General features: G+C 41.2%; 1 protein-coding gene and 1 pseudogene across 8 annotated transcripts in view; both read right to left on the minus strand.

Moving 5' to 3' along the window:
* The window catches only part of STIM1 (stromal interaction molecule 1), a 224,630-nt gene that overhangs the window by 108,610 nt on the left and 95,630 nt on the right, over positions 1 to 20,390 (minus strand). For 6 of the 8 annotated variants that reach the window (XM_055282764.2, XM_055282767.2, XM_055282760.2 and 3 more), the window contains exon 2: positions 8,131 to 8,261. The exons of the other annotated variants lie outside the window; for them this stretch is intronic. In XM_055282764.2, coding sequence (XP_055138739.1) covers positions 8,131 to 8,261 — 131 coding nt within the window. The remainder of the gene's footprint in view (positions 1 to 8,130; positions 8,262 to 20,390) is intronic. 8 annotated transcript variants of the gene reach the window in all.
* LOC129484094 (acyl-CoA-binding domain-containing protein 7-like) lies at positions 14,010 to 15,099 on the minus strand (annotated as a pseudogene).

Raw genomic sequence — 20,390 nt, forward strand, 5'->3', positions numbered from 1 at the left:
TCAGGAGTTTGAGACCAGCCTAACAAACATGGTGAAACCCCGTCTCTACTAAAAATACACAAATTAATTGGGGTTGGTATCAGGTACCTATAATCCCAGCTGCTCGGGAGGCTGAGGCATGAGAATCACCTGAACCCCAGGGAGGCGGAGGTTGCAGTGAGCTGGGATTGTGCCACTGTACTCCAGCTTGAGCGACAGAGTAGAAATGTCATGAGACCTGTTTAGAGTTTAGTAGGGGTATAAATAGACTTGTTTTCTATGTTTTTCATTGTCCCACCCATTCTAACAGGCATGTGGTGATACCTCATTATGGTTTTAATTTGCATTTCCCTAATGGTTAATAATATTGAGTATCTTTTCATAGCTTATTAGCCATCCATATATCTACTTTGAAGTCTCTGTTCAAATCTTTTCCCATTTTTTATTAAGCAGCTTATTTTCTTCTTCTCCTTCTTTTTTTTTTTTTTTTTTTTTTTTTTTGAGGCAGAGTCTCACTTTGTGGCCCAATCTGGAATGCAGTGGCACAATCTCCACTCACTGCAACCTCCGCCTCCCGGCTTCAGGCAATTCTCCTGCCCCAGCCTTCCCAGTAACTGGAATTACAGGCACGTGTCGCCACACCAGCTAATTTTTTTGTATTTTTAGTACAGATAGGGTTTCGCCATGTTGGCCAAGCTGGTCTCAAACTCCTGACCTCAAGTGATCTGCCCACCTCAGCCTCCCAAAGTGTTGGGATTACAGGCATGAGCCACCACCATACCTGGCCTGGCTTATTTTCTATTGTCGAGTTTTGAGAATTCTTTATTTGTGTTGGGAATTTTAAACAGCACTTTTCTCACTTAATCCTGACAACAACCCTGCAATGGTAGGAATCATTAACTACCACTTTACCTTGAGAAAACCAAAGGAAAAGTCACTAGACTACTATAATCTGATCACAGTTCTGCCTAATTTCAAAGTTTTCTTATCACTTAATCACCTGTGCCATACAGATCACTAGAACGCAAGCTCCCTAAAAGCAGGGATCTTATCTGTTTTGTGCACTGTGGAATCCCTAGCCTTCGAATAGTGCCTGGCTTTAATACGTATTAAATAAGAATTTGTTTAATGATTGAATAAATGCCCTGATTTACCATGTAGGCTCCAGAAAAGAAAATAGCACTGCTCTCAAAAAGTCTGGTCCAGTCAAGGGGATGGTGGTCTTAGGAAGGCCCTTGTCTGCCCAACTCATACTGTTAAGGACAATCTAACAGTACCATCCCACTGCAACAAATCTTTTGCGCATGGAGCAAACCCCACCAGAGGTTTGAATAGAACACAGGTCATGAATTCTCATACTGCCAGCCTGGTAGAACTCCCTGCCAGCTCTGCAAGAAGGGCACCATCACCAATAGAGCCATCTTGCACATCTGAAGGGCCCAGAATACATAGCCTCTGCTATCCAGAAGAGAAGCAAGCAAAGATGGCACTTAACCAAACTAGCTGCCCCTACACAAATGATTATATATTTTTCTTTTCTTTTAAGAGACTCTTAAGTCTCTTTTACGGTCTCTGTGCCAATATCTGGCTTTTTTTTTTTTTTTGGTAGAGATAGAGTCTCCCTATGTTGTCCAGGCTGGTCTTGAACTCCTGGGCTCAAGCAATCCTCCTCCCTCAGCCTCCCAAGGTGCTCAGATTACAGCTGTGAGCCACCACAACTGGCCTGATTATATATTTTTCTATAACATGCCTACTGAGTCTCAGTTTGCCCTAAGTCTAATTTCACAGCAGAGTATATTCAGCAATTAGAAACGAGAATGGCTTTTTCTGCCTATGGATGCCGCTGAAAACATCATTAAAGTCTCTCTTCCCAATGCTATCGTGTCTAAGTCAGTCTCTTAAGAAGTCCCAACAGCTGTAGAAGTTCTTCATCAGAGAGTTGAGCTTTGAAATGACCAGTAAGGGTCCAGTGAGCCATTCTGAGCAACAGGGAGCGCTCACAGACTGTGGTAATGAGAGATCCAAATACGAAGTGCTCCAGGGTCTTTGGGTTTGTCACATATGCCACTGTGGAGGAGGTGGATGCAGCCATGAATGCAAGGCTACATAAGGTGGATGGAAGAGCTGTATCAAGAGAAGATTCTCAAAGACCACGTGCCCACTTAACTATGAAAAGGATATTTGTTGGGGGCTTTAAAAAAGATACATTTTAAATTAAAAAAATATTTTTTTTAATTAGCTGGGTGTGGTGGCATGTGCCTATAGTCCCAGCTACTCAAGAGGCTGAGACAGGAAGATTATTTGAGCCTGGGAGGTAAAGGCTACAGTGAGCCATGCTCACACCACTGAACTCCAGCCTGGCCAACAGTGTGAGACTTTGTCTCAAAATAAATAAACAAATATTTTTAAAAGAAATACTGGCTGGGTGCAGTGGCTCATGCCTGTAATTCTAGCACTTTGGGAGGCCGAGGCAGAGGATCACTTGCCCAGGAGTTCAAGACCAGCCTGGGCAGCATGGCAAGACCTCGTCTCTACAAAAAATACAAAAATTAGCTAGGTGCAGTGGTGCGCGCCTGTAGTCCCAGCTACTCGGGAGGCTGAGATGGGAGGATCACTTGAGCCCAGGAGGTCCAGGCTGCAATGAGCTATGTTCACACCACTGCACTCCAGCCTGGGCAACAGAGCAAGACCTTGTCTCAAGAGAAAAAAAAAGAAATACCATACTGTGAATGGCCACAACTATGAAGTTAGGGATGCCCTGTCAAACAAAGAGATGGCTAGTGTTTCACCTAGCCAAAGAGGTCAAAGTGGTTCTGGAAACTCTGGTGATGGTCGTGGAGGTGGTTTTGGTGAGAATGATAACTTTGGTCATGGAGGAGAAACTTCAGTGGTTGTGGTGACTTTGGTAGCAGCCATGGTGGTGGTGGATCTGGTAGCAACGGGGATGGCTATAATGGATATGGTAACAACAGTGGTTATAGAGGGGCAACCCTGGTTATGCTGAAGGAAGCAGAGGCTATGGAAGTGGAGGCAGGATTATGGAAATCAGGGCAGTGGCTACAGCAGGAGTGTCAGCTCTCACAGCTATAACAACGATGGAGGCAGAAGCAGCTTTGTTGGTGGCAGTGAAAGCAATTTTGGAGGTGGTGGAAGTTACAATAATTTTGGCAATTTAAGGTTTGGAGCACTTAAACGGCTGTGGTAGAAACAGATATCCCATGGATATCACATGTTACATCTTGTATATCTATGGAATATTCAATCTCGCTGTGCACACCTTTGACTATGGCTGCAGAAGTGTTCCTTTAGACAAAGTTGTGACCCATTTTACTCTGGATAAGGGCAGAAACAGTTCACATTCCATTATTCGTAAAGTTACCTGCAGTCCTCAAATTTTGGATGCACGAAGGGAGGAAACTTCAGAGGCAGAAGCTCTGGATTCCATACTGGCCAAAACACAAAACCAAGGCAGCTATGGTGGTTCCAGTCAGTAGCTATGGCAGTGGCAGATTTTAATTACTGCCAGAAAAATGCTTAGCAGGAGAAGAGAGCCAGAGAAGTGACAAAGAAGCTGCAGGTTACAACAGATTTGTGAACTCAGCCAAGCACAGTGGTGGCAGGGCCTAGCTGCTACAAAGAAGACATGTTTTAGACAATATTAATGTGTATAGGCAAAAAAAAAAAGTAGGACTGTATTTATGACTAATTGTATAACAGGTTATTTTAGTTTCTTTTCTGTGGAAAATGTAAAGCATGCCAACAAAGAGTTTTAGTGTAGATAATTTTTTTTACTCATGCTGTTAATTGCTAAATGTAATAGTTTGATCATGATGCTGAATAAATGTGTCTATAAAAAAAAGAAATGAGAATGAATCAAAGAAGAGATAAAACTATAAGAAGAAAACTATAAGAGGCAATCATAAGAATGTATATAGGAATCTAGGTACTGGGGTAATAGTGCAAGAGGCCCTGAAGACATGCTTTGATTCATACAAAGAAAAGTTAACACTCTAGTCACAATAATCTGTAGGAAGAAAGACTTACTTCAGAAATGGCTAAAATTTTAAAAGATCTGTAACTGGGGTTACAGTCCAGTTACACAAAAAAGTTACCAGTAGGAGGCTGAATACATGAGGCCTCAATACAGCACCCCTTCAGACTTCTACTAAGGCTCTTGAGTAATCAGCAAGGCTTTTAGATGACTTACAAAAATCTCAGGTCCTTCATCAGAACCCAAGGAAATGAAGCTGAAGCAGGAGAACGAGGGGAAAATTAACCAGCCTTCCAACTTTGTCTACCTCATTCTAAAATTTACATAGTAGACCATTTGTCATCCATGCTGTCCCACAAAGAGTTTTTGTTCATGATTTATGACAGGTTTATGCTACTTCCACTTGAATATCTATATTTCCCATGTGGTTTTTATGTTTAATATTAGGAGAGTAGAGCCAGTTAACATTTAGGGAGTTATCTGCTTCCATCTTGAGGTGGCCAATATGGAAATGTGGAATTTTTATAAAGGTTATAAATGTTTGGCATAGTACTTTTGGTACATTGTGGCTTCACAAGGGCCAGTGTTAAAACTGCTTCATGTCTAAGCAAAGAAAACTGCCTACACCTTGGTTTGTCCTGGTAGGGAGTAAAAGGGATCATCGGTTCCAGTCACAGGTGTAGTAACTGTGGGTACTTTAAGGTTTGGAGCACTTAAACGGCTGTGGTAGAAACAGATATCCCATGGATATCACATGTTACATCTTGTATATCTATGGAATATTCAATCTCGCTGTGCACACCTTTGACTATGGCTGCAGAAGTGTTCCTTTAGACAAAGTTGTGACCCATTTTACTCTGGATAAGGGCAGAAACAGTTCACATTCCATTATTTGTAAAGTTACCTGCTGTTGGCTTTCATTATTTTTGCTACACTCATTTTATTTGTATTTAAATCTTTTAGACAACCTAAAAACAAATGTAAAAGTAAAGATGCAGTAAAAATGAATTGCTTGATATTCATTACTTCATGTATATCAAGCACAGCAGTAAAACAAAAAAAGAAAAACCCATGTATTTAACTTCTTTTTTTTTAGGTTTTTTGCTTTTGTGATTTTTTTTTTTTGATACTTGCCTAACATGCATGTGCTGTAAAAATAGTTAACAAGGAAATAACTTGAGATGATAGCTAGCTTTGTTTAACATCTTCTGAAATTTTTATGAACAATCCAAGCGTAATTGTTAAGAACACGTGTATTAAATTCATGTAAGTGGAATAAAAGTTTTATGAATGAAAAAAAAAAACCCTTCAGGTCCTCGATGGCCAAAAGAACCAGGGTTTCTGGTACCCCACCATCCATTACACAATATTCTAAACCCTGAGATATCTACCCAACTTTCTAGTTAGATCCTGAACTCTTAAGGCTATCTTATACATGTTTGAAGTGACTTAGGCACACACATTTTGGTACTTTCTCTCTCAGGAAGGTAGCTTGTGATTGATCATGCAAACCTAGACCAGCAGGCCTCTCTAACCATGTGAGGCCTGAGATTGCAGGGAGAGCAGTGGAAACCAAGGCAAGGCAAAAACTATACTGAAAAAGAACAGCTCACCACTGGCGCAGAGAAGAGCAGGGTAACAGCTTTTGTGTTATTTCGGAACGGTTTGTGCTGATGAGCTTTTTGTTGTGGTAACATTCCTCTAAAAAGAACATTTTATTCCTCCCCTCATTGACAAAGCAACTCAGCAGAATGTAACAAAAAAAAAAAAAAAAAAAAAAGGACGAGGAGCAGATAACAAAGATATCCAAGAATTTATAGATCTTGGGTTACATCACCTTCTTCATCCATTCCCCAGTTTTGTGGCCAGGCCCTGGGACAGTGATCAGGACGCCACTAGGCCTCATTCACCCCCAGGAACATGGCTGTATTCTCAGGTTAGACAAATAAAATTTTGATCCTTTACAGGTCAGTGACACTTCTGGATGTAACCAAATTTCACATACTTATATCATGGTCGTTGTCTTTGCTCAAGAACCTACAGTTGCCTGGTTCAACAAGTATACTTATCTCAGCCTGGGTCCCACTTTCCTTTCCAACTTTTTGTTCTGTGGTTTTCTACCACAGTCCCTGTCTAACCAAACCAACCCACTATATTTCTTACTACCTCTACAGCTTTGCTCACACTGATTCTCCACTACTCAGTAAGCCCAACCCTTTCCATTCTATCCACATTTTACTTTTTCTCCAGGAAATCTATTTTTCTCTTCCTTTAAATTCCTTAAACATTATCTGGTTCATCCTTACAGACAAATCCCCTCTGTTGACCAATCAGTGAATTTTGTGTTTTGTTTTGTGTTTTGTTTTGTTTTGGAGACAAGGTCTTGCTCTGTTGCCCAGGCTGGAGTGCAATGGCATGATCACAGTGCACCACAGCCTCGACCTCCTAGGTTCAAGTGATCCCCCAGCCTCAGCCTCCAGAGTAGCTGAGACTAAACGTGTATGCCACCACACCCAGCCAATTTTTTTTTTTTTAGAGACAGGGTCTCGCTGTGTTGTCCAGGCTAGTCTCAAATTCTTGGCCTCAAGCTATCCTCCTGCCTTGGCCTCCCAAAGTGCTGGGATTACAGGCATGGGCCACCACACCCAGATTCAGTGGAGTTCTGTATGCTACTTGCCTATCTTCAGTGATAGGGAGTTCACTGTCTACCAAGGAAGCCTCTTCTATGACAAGATAGCTCTCACCGTTAGTCAATTCATTATTCTAAAAGAAAATGCCTACTTTTTACTTTCCCCACTTTACTTTGGACCTGGTTCTGCTCTTAGAATAGGAGAAACAATATAGCAGTACTTAAGAGCGTGGGCTTTGAAACCAGATCTGCACTGATATTCACTGTGTCCCTGAAGAAAATGCTTAACCTTTCTAAGGCTCCATACCCTAGTAATAATACCAACTTCATAAATCTGTTGAAGTTAAAAGAGTAACTATGCAAAAAGCTTAACACTGTGACTGGCATAAGGTAAGAGTTTAATCAATGAGAGCTAGTATCATGGTTTTCACTTTACTATCATCATTACTTAAGTCTGATTTATTTACTTCTTACGTATTTAAAGATAGAAATTATATTACCTGAGTCTCCTCTTCTCCAGGCTAAAGTCTCTTCACTAGACCTTAAGTTATATAAAGACAGACTGTATCTGTTTTATTTACAGTCCCATCTCCACACCTAGCACAGTGCATGGTACATAGATGCTTAATAAACATAATTGTGTTGAATGCTCTTTGTTTCATACTTTCCAAACTCTTCATCACTCATGTCACTCCTCTCTGTATAGGCCCTCACTGTTCCAAATCCTTCTGACAATGTGGGATCCAAAATTGAACTCAAAACTCAAAGGTAGGCTGGCAGGAAAGAGAGAGTGGGGTTATCTCCCCCATTGTGATATAACTACATCACTATTGAAGATTTGGCATAACTTGATAGCTTCACCAAACTACTGGTATATGTTGAGCTTTAAATGAAAAAACTTTTAAATCTTTTCACACATAATGACCTTATACTCTGGGATCTGCTGAGCCACAGGTACAATAATGCCAAAAGATGAAACAACAACAGAGCTTTTTTCCATTTAGAGACTCCTCTAACTCTTACTATCTAGACCACTCAACTGGCTCCCAAAAACTTCAGCCTGGAATTCAGAATGATCTTTCTAAAACAATTTGTTTCTTCTTCCCAAATAAACTCCCAGAGGGCAGGATCTGGGTGTCTTATCTTCTATCCCTCATGCCAACACAGGGCTGAGAACAGACTGATGCCCTCCATCTATAGCAGGATTGCGAGAGGGATCCAAGGAAACCATAGAGACCAGTCTCGGGATCTCTCTCCCTCCCAAACAACACAGCTTAGTCAGTGCTATACAACTAGCCAGTAGGCAGGGGGCAGCCAGCCCAGGCACAGACACAGGCATAAAGCCTACACTCTGACAGGCTGACTCCTGGAGGGCTGCTCTTCTGGGAGCCACCTTCCCTGATTGGGATGAGTTCCTAAAGAACAAGCCAGCAGAGAACATCTCTCCACAGGGAAGAGCCTGTCTAAGCAGCTTTCAAAGACTAATTCACACAGGAAGAAAAGAGAGCCATAGCAGGATGAGAGAGCTCACCTCATCACTTTCTTCCACATCCACATCACCATTGGCATCATCATCCATCAGTTTGTGGATGTTACGGACTGCCTCGAAGCTGAGTTTCTCATCCTCACTGTGACACAGGGGCTTGTCAATTCGGCAAAACTCTGTGTAAGAAAAGCAAGAGACAAGATTACTCAGAGCTGCCACCCAGAACCTATCACCCACCTGTGTCAGTATCCTTAGCTTCTAGCATCTGACTCCTCATGTAGGCACTTAACTGGCTACTTGTACAGTGACAGAGGTGTTTCATCTAGACTTTAACTGTCTCCCCAAGAAAATGCTGAGCTCCCCCACAAGCACAATGCTTTATCACCCGAATAGTTTCTTGGCAGGGAAGTCTAGCATAGGACTGGGAGTATACTGGGACCTAGACAAGAACGTGAATCAGTAACACACAAATGAGAGAAAACATAAATAGCCAATGAACACAGGAAAAAATTTGGCTTCATTAGTAATCAAAGAAATACACATTCAATTGAGCTATTAATTTTAATCAGCCAAATACACAAATGTAAATCAATATAATCTTTCTGGAAACAGAACAACAGCCAATTAGTCCCAGTGCCCAAATAATGTGTAATTTTCCTTTTTGTTCATTTTGTCAGTGCTGATACATATAAGGTCAGCCATTGACTGGGGAAACCTCTCACATCTCATGCCTTCCCACAGACAGTTATATCAGGCAAATATTTTTTAGATATCTGAAGGTCCTGAGCTCATCTGATACAACACCTTAGGTGGTCTGGGATACAGTTTCTTCTGCCTACCATTACATGTCCATGCAGCAGTAAAACCAGCACAAGAGCCTAGGCCACCTTAGTTCTTTCTGTGACACCTAGTCCTCTCTTACAAGCCTAGTCTGAATGATGCACACAATAGAAGGAGCCTGAAATCTAGGCTTAGCTATACCATGTGATCTAGGGAGGTCATTTCTCTTCTACAGGCCCCAAGGTCACTATTTGAAAAAGGTATTTTGACTGAAGTTTCTAGTATTTCTTCCAATTCCTAGATGCTAAAATTCCTCTTCCCTTTTGACCTGGATCTTGACAACTACTTCCTTGGCAAAATACTCTTCAGATGACCCTCAAAGAAGATAGATCTTGACTTCCTAGGCAATAGAAGAAGCTGTCACAGGACAGAAAGTAAGGACAGGGTGAAGAGGCTGTGGTTGTGATGCCTTTTAGAAGGCACTAATCAAAGGCCTAAAATACCCTAATCCGTTTAATCATCTACTTGTCTGCCAGCCAAAGACAGTGATAAGACCAGACAGGTCACCTCTCTACCTCTTGCTAGTTATTCAAATCCTTTTCAAAATAAGGGAGGAGTATAAATATTAAATTTTAAAGTGTTCCAGATGTGATTCAATAGAAGTATGTTGAACACTGAAGCTCACCAATGTTAAGTGATGTGCCAAAGTCAAAGGCAGCTAAAGAGCCACAGTGAGAGCCCAAGTCTGCTGACTCCCAGGCCAGCACTTCAAAATTCCATTTTCACCACTGCCTTTTTGCTAGGGTGACCAGATAGCTGGCCTTGGGTTGCTTCATCTTTTAGAAGCCACAGGTGATAATATGGGCAAGAAGAACATTGAAGAAATGGGGTTTTTTTTATTTTTTGTTTGTTTGTTTGTTTTTTGAGACAGAGTCTCACCCTGTTGCCCAGGCTTGAGTGCAGTGGCATGATCTCTGCTCACTGCAACCTTCACTCCCTGGGCTCAAGCAATTCTCCTGCCTCAGCCTCCCGAGTAGCTGGGATTACAGGCATGCGCCACCACGCCCGGCTAATTTTTTGTATTTTTAGTAGAGACGGGGTTTCACCATGTTGGCCAGGCTGGTCTCGAAGTCCTGACCTCAAGTGATCCGCCCACCTTGGCCTCCCAAAGTGCTGGGATTAGAGGCATGGGCCACCACGCCCAGCCTGCAATGGTTTGATAAAAGAAAAAAAGTATGATGAACAGTATGCATACAAAAAGAAATACCTCTGCATAAACTTATTTCTCTCTGCATTTGTTCTGCTAAATTGGGGAGTGGGATGAAGGGGTAGTGGGAACTTAGGGAGAGAGCAGAATGCATCCAAAGATTAAGGCATTGTTTCTCTACTATCCCACCAACAAAAACATATATAATTGCATATTAGAGCTTTTTGATCAGCCCATGATATGCCCATTTAAACATTTATTGAATGTTCTTCATATATCAGGCCCTATGATCAGCATGGGGCATAAAAACATGAATCATATCTCATTTTTCTCTCAGAAGGCTAATTACAAAAGTGGGAGAGACAAGCAATTAAAACACCATGTGCTAAGTGCCATGATAGAAAGGATCATAATTATCAGCAAATTTTTCTGTAAACGGCCAGATAGTAAACAACTTAGGATTTGTCAGCCATATAGTCTCTGTTGCACAACTTAACTCTGCCATTGTAGCACAAAAGCATCCATAGACAAAATATAAGTGAATGAGCTTGAATGTGTTCTAATAAAACTTTATTTATAAAAGCAGGCAGTAAACTGGATTTGGCCCACAGGCCATAGTTTGTTGAACCCTGTTCTAGAACATCATTAGGTAGCATACCTAAATCATATTGGATTGACCTAAAAGAAAGAAATCCAAGGCTGGGTGTGGTGGCTCACACCTGTAATCCCAGCACTTTGGGAGGCTGAGGTGGGAGTTCCCTTGAGCCCAGGAGTTAAAGAATAGCCTGGGCAACATGGTGAAACCCTGTCTTTACAAAAATTTAAAAAATTAGCCAGGCATGATGGCACACACCTGTGGTCCCAGCTACTCAGGAGGCTGAGGTAGGAGGATCGCTTGAGCCCACGAGGTTGAGGCTGCAGTGATCCATGTTTGTGCCACTGAACTACAGCCTGGGCAACAGAGCGAGACACTGTCTCAAAAAAAAAAAAAAAAAGAATTAAAGAAAGAAATCCAATCTTTTCATTAGCCTGTATCCACACATATCCTACGTAAAGCAAAACTTCTAATAGGCTTTTCAAAATAATGGAAATAGTTTACCAAGCTCTAGGGTTTGGGGCCTCCAGGCTGCACCACTGGCCTGAGGTCAATTAACCAGCACCTTTCCCAAAAGCCTACAAGATCCAAGAAGTTTGGGCTTCAAATACCCAGCCTCTGGTTTGTAACCTTATCAGACAGACAGGTGATCTTTGCTGCTAGCATCAGCTGACATAGAGAAGGATTAAAGGGATTGAGGGTTAGGGAGTACAAAAGCTTGATTCCCCTACGGCAGTTGAATCCTGTACAGAAAAACCATATCAGCCAAAACTCACAAATAACTCCTTCAACCAAGCATGTCCTAAGCTGTCTCTCTGTTCTTCCTGAGACCTTTCCTACCTTCTCTTATGCATTTCAATCTGGCAAGGTTTCCCACAACCATCTGGAAATACCTTCAAAGAGCCATCCATTTAGCAACACGTAACTACCGTGAAAAAGCCTGAACTTAGAGTCAGAACACTATCAAAATCCCATCTTCACCAATTACAAACCGTAAGATATTGGACAAGTTAATTTATTTGAGCCTCCAATTTCTCATTTGCAAAATAAGGATAATGATCTGCTGCACAGACTTTTTAAAAATAAAATCACATTTGTTAAGACATCCAGCATAGGGCCTGGTGTAGGCTGACATTTAATACATTTGTAGTATCCTTCTTTACCCCTAGAGCAGCAAGTAAACAGTTCCCATCTTCTTTTAACTTCGGCCACTTTCCCTGTCTGACTATGAAGAATCAAATATAGGAGGTATAATCCAATCAACCTGACCAGTCATATGTTCCAGGTGAGTGGGAAAGTTGCTCTTTGCAAGACTCTGACAGCAGCCTGTACTCCCACAACATTTATATGCTATCACTGGTAACATTCAACATACTGGGTTTAATGTGTCTTCCCCACCAGACTGTGATCTCCATAAGAGATTGGTACCATGTCCCCAACAGCAACAAAAAGCCAGGTTCTTGATAAGATGCTCAGTAAATGTTTTTTAAAAATGAATACCTAAATATTAACTCTACAATTATGTGTAGGATTTCTCTAGAGAAAAAAGAGAAGAGTTCTAGGCAAAGAAAATAGCATAGGCATATGTTTTTAAACTTTTTGGTCTCAGGACCCTTTTATATGCATAACATCTTTTAATTACAAAGAACTGTTTAATATTTACCATATTAGAAAGTAAAACAGATGCAGCCATAAAAAAGAACGAGATCATGTCCTTTGCAGGTACATGAATGGAGATGGAGGCCATTATCCTTAGCAAACGAACACAGGAACAGAAAACCAAATACCACATGTTCTCACTTCTAAGTAGGGGCTAAATGATAAGAACACATGGACACACAGAGGGAAACAACACATGCTGGGGCCTTTCAGAGGGTGGAGGGTGGGAGGAGGAAGAGGATGAGGAAAAATAACTAATGGGTACTAGGATTAATACCTGGGTGATGAAATAATCTGTGCAACAAACCCCATGTCAGAAGCTTAGTTATGTAGCAAACCTACACTTGTATCCCTAAACTCAAAATAAAAGTTAAAATTTAATTACCTATATTGCATTAATGAATATTTAGCAACATAAAACTTTTGCAAACTGCCTCAGTAAGATTTTTTCTAGATTGATAATATGTTTCATAAGGTATAGATCAGAGCATTTCAAATAAAATTTCCACAAAATTTTGAATTAAAAAAGGAAAGTAAAACACAAATTTTTATATTTAGTTATTAATTCATTTTATTTCTTCTTTTTTTTTTTTGAGACGGAGTCTCACTGTCACCCAGGCTGGAGTGCAGTGGCGCAATCTTGGCTCACTGCAGGCTCCGCCCCCCAGGGTTCACACCATTCTCCTGCCTCAGCCTCCTGAGTAGCTGGGATTACAGGCGCCCGCCACCTCGCCCGGCTAATTTTTTGTATTTTTAGTAGAGATGGGGTTTCACTGTGTTAGCCAGGATGGTCTCGATCTCCTGAACTCGTGATCCGCCCACTTTGGCCTCCCAAAGTGCTGGGATTACAGGCGTGAGCCACCGCGCCCGGCTTATTTCTTCTTAATAATCAAAACAGATTAACACTAAATGAGTAACACTAAACTCACTGTAGAACAGATAAGCCAAAAGAACAAACAATTGTTAAAGTCTTTGTATACATACTCCCAGAGCAAGACTTTTCTAAAAAGTCAATAAACAACAGATGTTGGTGAGGATGCAGAGAAAAGGGAATACTCAAACACTGTTAGGGGAATGCACCAGTACAACCTCTATGAAAAACAGTATGGAGATTTCCCAAAGAACCAAAATTAGGCAGCTAGCCAAAGGATAAGAAAGGATAAGAAATCATTATATAAAGAGATAGCTACCACTCATGTCTGTTGCGGCACTATTCACAATAGCAAGACATAGAATCAACTTTAGTGTCCATCAATGGATGACTGCATAAAGAAAATATTATTTTTATACACACACACACACACAATACTACTCAGCCATAAAAGAAGAATGAAATCATGTCTTTTGCAGCAACGTGGATGGAACTGGAGGACGCTATCTGAAGTGAAACAACTGAGAAACAGAAAATCAAACACCACATATTCCCACCTATAAGTAGAAGCCAAACAATGTGTATAGGGGGACATGGAGAGTCCCTGGAGGCAGTGGAGACTTTGAAAAGTTGCTGGGGGTCGGGGAGGACGGTAAGGGATAAGAAACTACCTTTTGGGTACTTTGGGTGATGGATACACTAGGTACACTAAAAGCCCAGGCTTCACCAATACACAATATATCCATGTAACAAAACTGCATTTGTACTCCCTAAATCTATAAAAATAAAATATAAGACACTTTTGTAAAAGAACTTTTACAGACACCTAGTTTAAGTAACCACAGTTTAGTTAACTAGGTAGTTTCAATATACTCCTAATTATTACAATTCATGCTAATAGCAAAAATGTAGATGATACATAGAGTTAAAAGTGCATTTCCCCCTCTAAATGTTAGGTCATGATACCAGTATGAAGGCTTCCAAAGGACAATTTTCTCCTATACTTTATCCTAAATTCAATCTTTTTCTATCAGCTCCTTTGCTTAGAAATACAGGTATTTGGCCAGGCGCAGTGGCTCACGACTGTAATCCCAGCATCTTAGGAGGCCAAGGCGGGCGGATCACAAGGTCAGGAGTTCAAAACCAGCATGACCAACATGGAGAAACCCCATCTCTACTAAAAAATACAAAAATTAGCCAGGCGTGGTGGGGCATACCTTTAATCCCAGCTACTCAGGAGACTGAGGCAGGATAATTGCTTGAACCCGGGAGGCGGAGGTTGCAGTGAGCGGAGATCGTGCCGTTGCACTCCAGCCTGGGTGACAGAGCAAGACTCTGTCTCAAAAAAAAAAAAAAAAAAAAAAAAAAATATATATATATATATATATATATATATATATATTCATCACATTGTCCTTTGATATCCCATTTTGGAAATTCAATGCTTCTCATTTGGACTTGTCTTTTAAATCTAGCATTCCTGGACACTCAATATTAATGTCCCCAGTTATAGCTTGTTTCTAAAGCCCATAGAGTTGTTTCAGTTCTTCCTCATCTGGTCTTGTTTTCAGCTTCCTCACATCTTCTGCAACACTGTCAAAATCAGCCTGCAGGGCCAGGTACAGTGGCTCACTACCTATAATCCCAGCACTTTGGGAGGCCAAGGCATTGCTTGAGCCCAGGAGTTCAAAATCTGTCTGGGCAACATAGTGAGACCCCATCTCTATAAAAGCCGAGCATGGTGGTGCACTCCTGTAGTCCCAGCTACTCAGGAGGCTGAAGTAGGAGGATCACTTGAGTGCAGGATGTTGAGGCTGCAATGAGCTGTGATTGCACCACTGCACTACAGCCTGGGCAACAGTGAGACCCTGTCTCCAAAAAAAAATCACCTTTCAGGGACATTGTGACGACAGCCAGGCTGCTACTGCTCTCCAGGCTCTCATTAATTTATTTTAGAACAATAATAAATCTCTTACATATTAACGTAAATAATATTTTTATGGAAAATAATTGTTTTCTGAAAAAATCTCGAGAAGGATAGAATTGTTGTACATTTTTGCAAATCTTTTAAATGTCTGGCTTAATAGAAGACAGATAGAACCTTATAGCTACATTCAACCTATTGTGATGTGTTGTTTTGAGTGAAGATCAAAACATAGATATGAAGTTGGAAAAGACAAGAATATTTTACTAGTCATACTATTGTGGATACCTTATACGAGACTATACCCAAACTCAACAAGCTGTAGGTTTCTTAAAGGTTAGTTGCAATGTGAAATCCCAAACTATATGAATAAACTTTTTGTACCCTCTAACATTAAAATCCATTGGTCTATCTTACACTTTGGATCTTTTATACATGCATGACTTTGTAACATGATGCACTTGTCATTTGGAAACTATTGGTTAGGAGTTAGTGCAGAGCTTCCAAATGTTGACACTTTCATTTATACAATATCAAAATAGTCACAATTATTAATATCACCACTGATTTCATCAGAAAAGCTTTTAATCCAGGAAAACTGTCAATTTCACAGTGACAAATACAAGTTTTCTAAAATCCAGTTTTCACTTAAAAGCTGGAATTTTATCATTGGCAACAAATACTACCAGTTGTTTTCCTTAAAGCAGAAGACGCGTTTCATTTATTTACAAGAAAATGTCTGCCAAATACTGAATAACCATAGTTATCTATCAAGTATTCTTTCAAGTAATGATAGTGCCGCCTGAAAAAAAAGAGGTATGTCAGCTTACAACTCAATTGCACAAGTGCTTTCCTTGAGATAACCATCAAACTTCCATATGCAGCAGAAATGCTTTATGCATACTTATATTTCATCACACAGAATACTAAAAGGTGTGAACTCATGGGATGCAATTCAATAAAATTAATGATTTCTACTTCTTTGTTGAAAACTTTCATTTTTTTTAACTGACAGTGTGTGGAGGTGAGGAATACAGTCATTACTAGCAGTTCAGTGCCACTGCTTTGATTTGTGTTAAGGTGCCAGCAGTTTTACCTACCACTGTTTTTGCAACATCAACACAAAGGTATACATAGTTTTTTTAAGGCAAATAATATAATATTATGAAATGGCTTTGATCTTCTGGATGTCCTGAAAAGGCCTTGCTGCCACCCGCCATGGTCTGAAGACTACACTTTGATAGCTATTGGCAGACCAAACCACAAAGTCCTTTCCCTCCTGTCCAAATCTCCTCACCTTTCTCCAGGCAGAGCTAATCATTCACTGTTCACTGTTCTATGCTCCAAAGCACTTTGTGCATAGCTCTGTTATATTATTTCTCATGTTATGAGTTGTTCACATACCACATCCAAGTGGTAAGAACCAAGCTTGACTCACTCTATCCCCCAGGGCCCATTATAATATTACCACTAACATCTACCCTGTCAAGTATGAAATCAGTATGTGCTGGCTAAATGAATGAATGAATGAAGAATGTGTGAATTAATTAATTAAAAAACAGTATCTCCTGAAAAGTCAAGGGAATTCTTGAATACAACCCACCAATTCCCACCACCAATATCCACTGTCCATCTAATGCTTTGACTTTCCCAACCACTTTCTGTTTCTCGTCACTAAACAGTAATTCATCCCTATAGGACGAATTGGAAATTGCCAAGTTTTACCAGCGGGGGCCCCATCAGTAAGAAGAATTTCTCCCACTTCACCTCTTATTCCTCAGCCAGGACTAGCAAATTCTGCAGCTACTCTTGATGGGATTAGAATCCACCCTCACTCTTGGAAAGGGATCAAAAGACTAAGACTTGAGACCACTAGCCTTGGGAAGATTTTCAAATTTGGCCAAGGACCATGAAGTTCAAGAGATAAAATAGCATGGGGCTTAGAATGGGGATGAGGTGAGGGAGGAGTAAGGGATGGACGCTCTGGCCAGAAATGTAAAGTCTTTTTTTTTTTTTTTTTTTTTGACAGAGTTTTGCTCTTGTCACCCAGGCCCAGGCTGGAGTGCAATAGCTTGATCTCAACTCACTGCAACCTCTGCCTCCCGGGTTCAAGCGATTCTCCTGCCTCAGCCTCCACTGCCACGCCTGGCTAATTTTTGTATTTTTAGTAGAGACAGGGTTTCACCATGTTGGCCAGGCTGGTCTCAAACTCCTGACCTGAGGTGATCCACCCGCCTCAGTCTCCCAAAGTGCTGGAATTACAGGTGTGAGCCACCGTGCCTGACTATGGAAATGTGAAGTCTTAAAAAATGAACAGGTTTGAGACCTGGAGTTATCCAAGAAAGGTCCCCAGTGAAATATAACATCTCAGCTGAGGCACACAGCAGGCCTAGCCACAGAAAGAGGAGTCATACCCCTAGGCTAGGCAAAACTCAGCCTATCTGACAGACATTCCTGCACCTGTTAGAACCACTCGTCCTCATAACCAAGAAGAAGACCAGCTCTTCTCAGCAGGGGGCAGGAATTCAAAAGATCTTTTCTTCTGGATAAAACTGGCACTGGTTTCAGCTGCCCAAGCAACACTAACACAAATCACTACAGATTCTAAGCTCTAACTTCCTTTTTCTTTTTGAGAGGGGGGTCTTGTTATGTTGCCCAGGCTGGTTTCAAACTCCTGGCTCAAGCAATCCTCCTGCCTCAGCCTCCCAAATAGCTAGGATTACAGGCTTTTACCACTGCACCCAGCTTCTAAGCTCTGAATTTTGACCAAGCTCACTTCTCTCCCTGAGGTCGCTCATCAAAAATTAATCAGCTGGGAGCAGGGGCTCAAGCCTGTAATTCCAGCATCTTGGGAGGCGGAGATGGGCGGATCATGAGGTCAAGAGATCAAGACTATCCTGGCCAACATGGTGATACCCTGTCTCTACTAAAAATACAAAAATTAGCTGGGCATGGTGGCACGTGCCTATAGTCCCAGCTACTTGGAAGGCTGAGGCAGGAGAATCGCTTGAACCCGGGAGGTGGAGGTTGCAGTGAGTCAAGACTGCGCCACTGCACTCCAGCCTGGCGACAGAGTGAGACTTTGTCTAAAAAAAAAAAATTAATCCATTGGCCAGCCTTGGTGGCTCATGCCTGTAATTTCAGCACTTTGGGGGCCAAGGTAGGAAGATCACATGGAGGCCAAGAGTTCAATATCAGCCTGGTCCACATAGTGAGATCTCATCTCTACAAAGGAAGAAAAAAAATTTTTTAATTAGCCCAGTGTGCTAGTGTGCACCTGTAGTCACAGCCACTTGGGAGGCTGAAATGGAGGACTGCTCGAGTCCAGGAGTTTCAGACTGTGTCAGCCATGATCATGACACTGCACTCCAGCCTTGGTGACAAAGCAAGACCCTGTCTCAGCATTAATAATAATAATAGGCCAGGCGCAGTGGCTCACCCTTGTAATCTCAGCACTTTGGGAGGCTGAGGCAGGCAGATCACGAGGTCAGGAGTTTGAGACCAGCCTGGCCAACATGGTGAAACCCCGTCTCTACTAAAAATACAAAAAAATTAGCCAGGCATGGTGGCGGGTGCCTGTAATCCCAACTACTCAGGAGGCTGAGGCAGGAGAACCGCTTGAACCCGGAAGGCAGAGGCTGCAGTGAGCCAAGACCGCGCCACTGCACTCCAGCCTGGGCAACAGAGCAAGAATCTGTCTCAATAATAATAATAATAATAATAATAATAATAATAATAATAATCCACAGCATCAACTATATATACAGGTCCATGTTGAGCAAGGCAATGAGATACACTTCTGAGTTCCACCAGCAATTCTGACTTTGCACCTCATATGGCCTTACCTCAGTCAGTTTATAACTATAGTTATTTGAAGATATCTGAGGACACAGCTTGTGATTCTCATTTTTCATAGCATTTAATTCCACCTGACACATGATATATTTATTCCTTGGTTTGCTTATCATCTATCTCCCTCCACTAAAAGTAAGGTCCACGAGAGCAGTTGCTTTTTTGCTCACTGCAGTATCCCAAGGGACTCGTACAGTGCCTGACACATACTAGGTATTTAATAGAGAATTTGCTGAATGAATGAATAAATCTTCGCTTTCCCTAATTTGCAAGGTAGGTTTCTCCTCTCTTTTTTTTTTTTTTTTTTTTTTTGGAGACAGGGTCTTGCTCTGTCACCCAGATTGAAGTGCAATTACATGATCATGGTTCACTGCAGCCTCTATCTTTTGAGTTCAAGCAATCCTCCTGCCTTAGCCTCTCATAGTGTTGGAATTACAGGCATGAGCCACTGCGCCCAGCCTTCTACATGAATTTTAAATGTCAGAATTTTTTTCTAAATTCTGGGTTCTCTTCTTACTACACTCTTTCCTAAAGTGATTTTACCTCTTCTCACACCTTCAGTTACTATTTAAAGAAATTACTACTACCAAGTCCTAAAATTATGTTTCTGGTTCAAGTTTCACTTAGGACCTACAGAAACCCACAGAACCCATCTACCTAGTAGACAACACATGGATGTCTCTCAGGCACTTGAACTAGTTAAGTTCCAATTCTAAATTCATTTTTTCCCTAACATTCCTACTTTTCCAGGTGCTTATGTCAGAAGGCTTGACATCTCACTCTCCTTTACTCCCCACATTTAATCAATCACCAATCCTAATTCAATATTCCTTAACTATTCCAAATCTTATCCTTCACACAGCATGCCTCTCCCAGAGGAGATAATCTAAATACTTAATGACCAATCAGCAGAAATGCTAGCTATAGGTGGTGCTAGTGTATGCTAGCTGAATATCCAACCTAGTCACTCTCTGCTTATAACCTTTCAAAAATTTCTCATTATTCTTAAGATAAAGTTAAAATTTCTTAATGTGGCCTGCAAGGCCCAGAATGATCTGACACCTGCCATCTTTCTGATTTCATCTCCAGTAACTTCTGCTTTTTTTTTTTTTTCTATAAGTTCATATTAGAAGTGAAACTCCTGACTACTCTGGGCACACTGCTTATGGGGTAGCCCTGCTGCACAAGGAGCAGTAAAAAATAATAAAATTTTTTAATTAAAATTTTTAAAAATAAAAGAGAAGTGAAACTCCTGCTTTTTATGATCCTTCTTTACACACCATTTCTTCCCTCCTCAGCCTTTCCACATAGAGCAGTAGTTCTCAACCCTGGCTACATAGCAGAATCACTTAAGGAGCTCTTAAATTGCTGATGCCCAGGCCCTACCCCACACCAATTAAATCAGTATCTCTCTGGG

The sequence above is a fragment of the Symphalangus syndactylus genome, chromosome 6 (assembly GCF_028878055.3).
Source record: "Symphalangus syndactylus isolate Jambi chromosome 6, NHGRI_mSymSyn1-v2.1_pri, whole genome shotgun sequence".
NCBI classification, from domain to species: Eukaryota; Metazoa; Chordata; class Mammalia; order Primates; family Hylobatidae; genus Symphalangus; species Symphalangus syndactylus.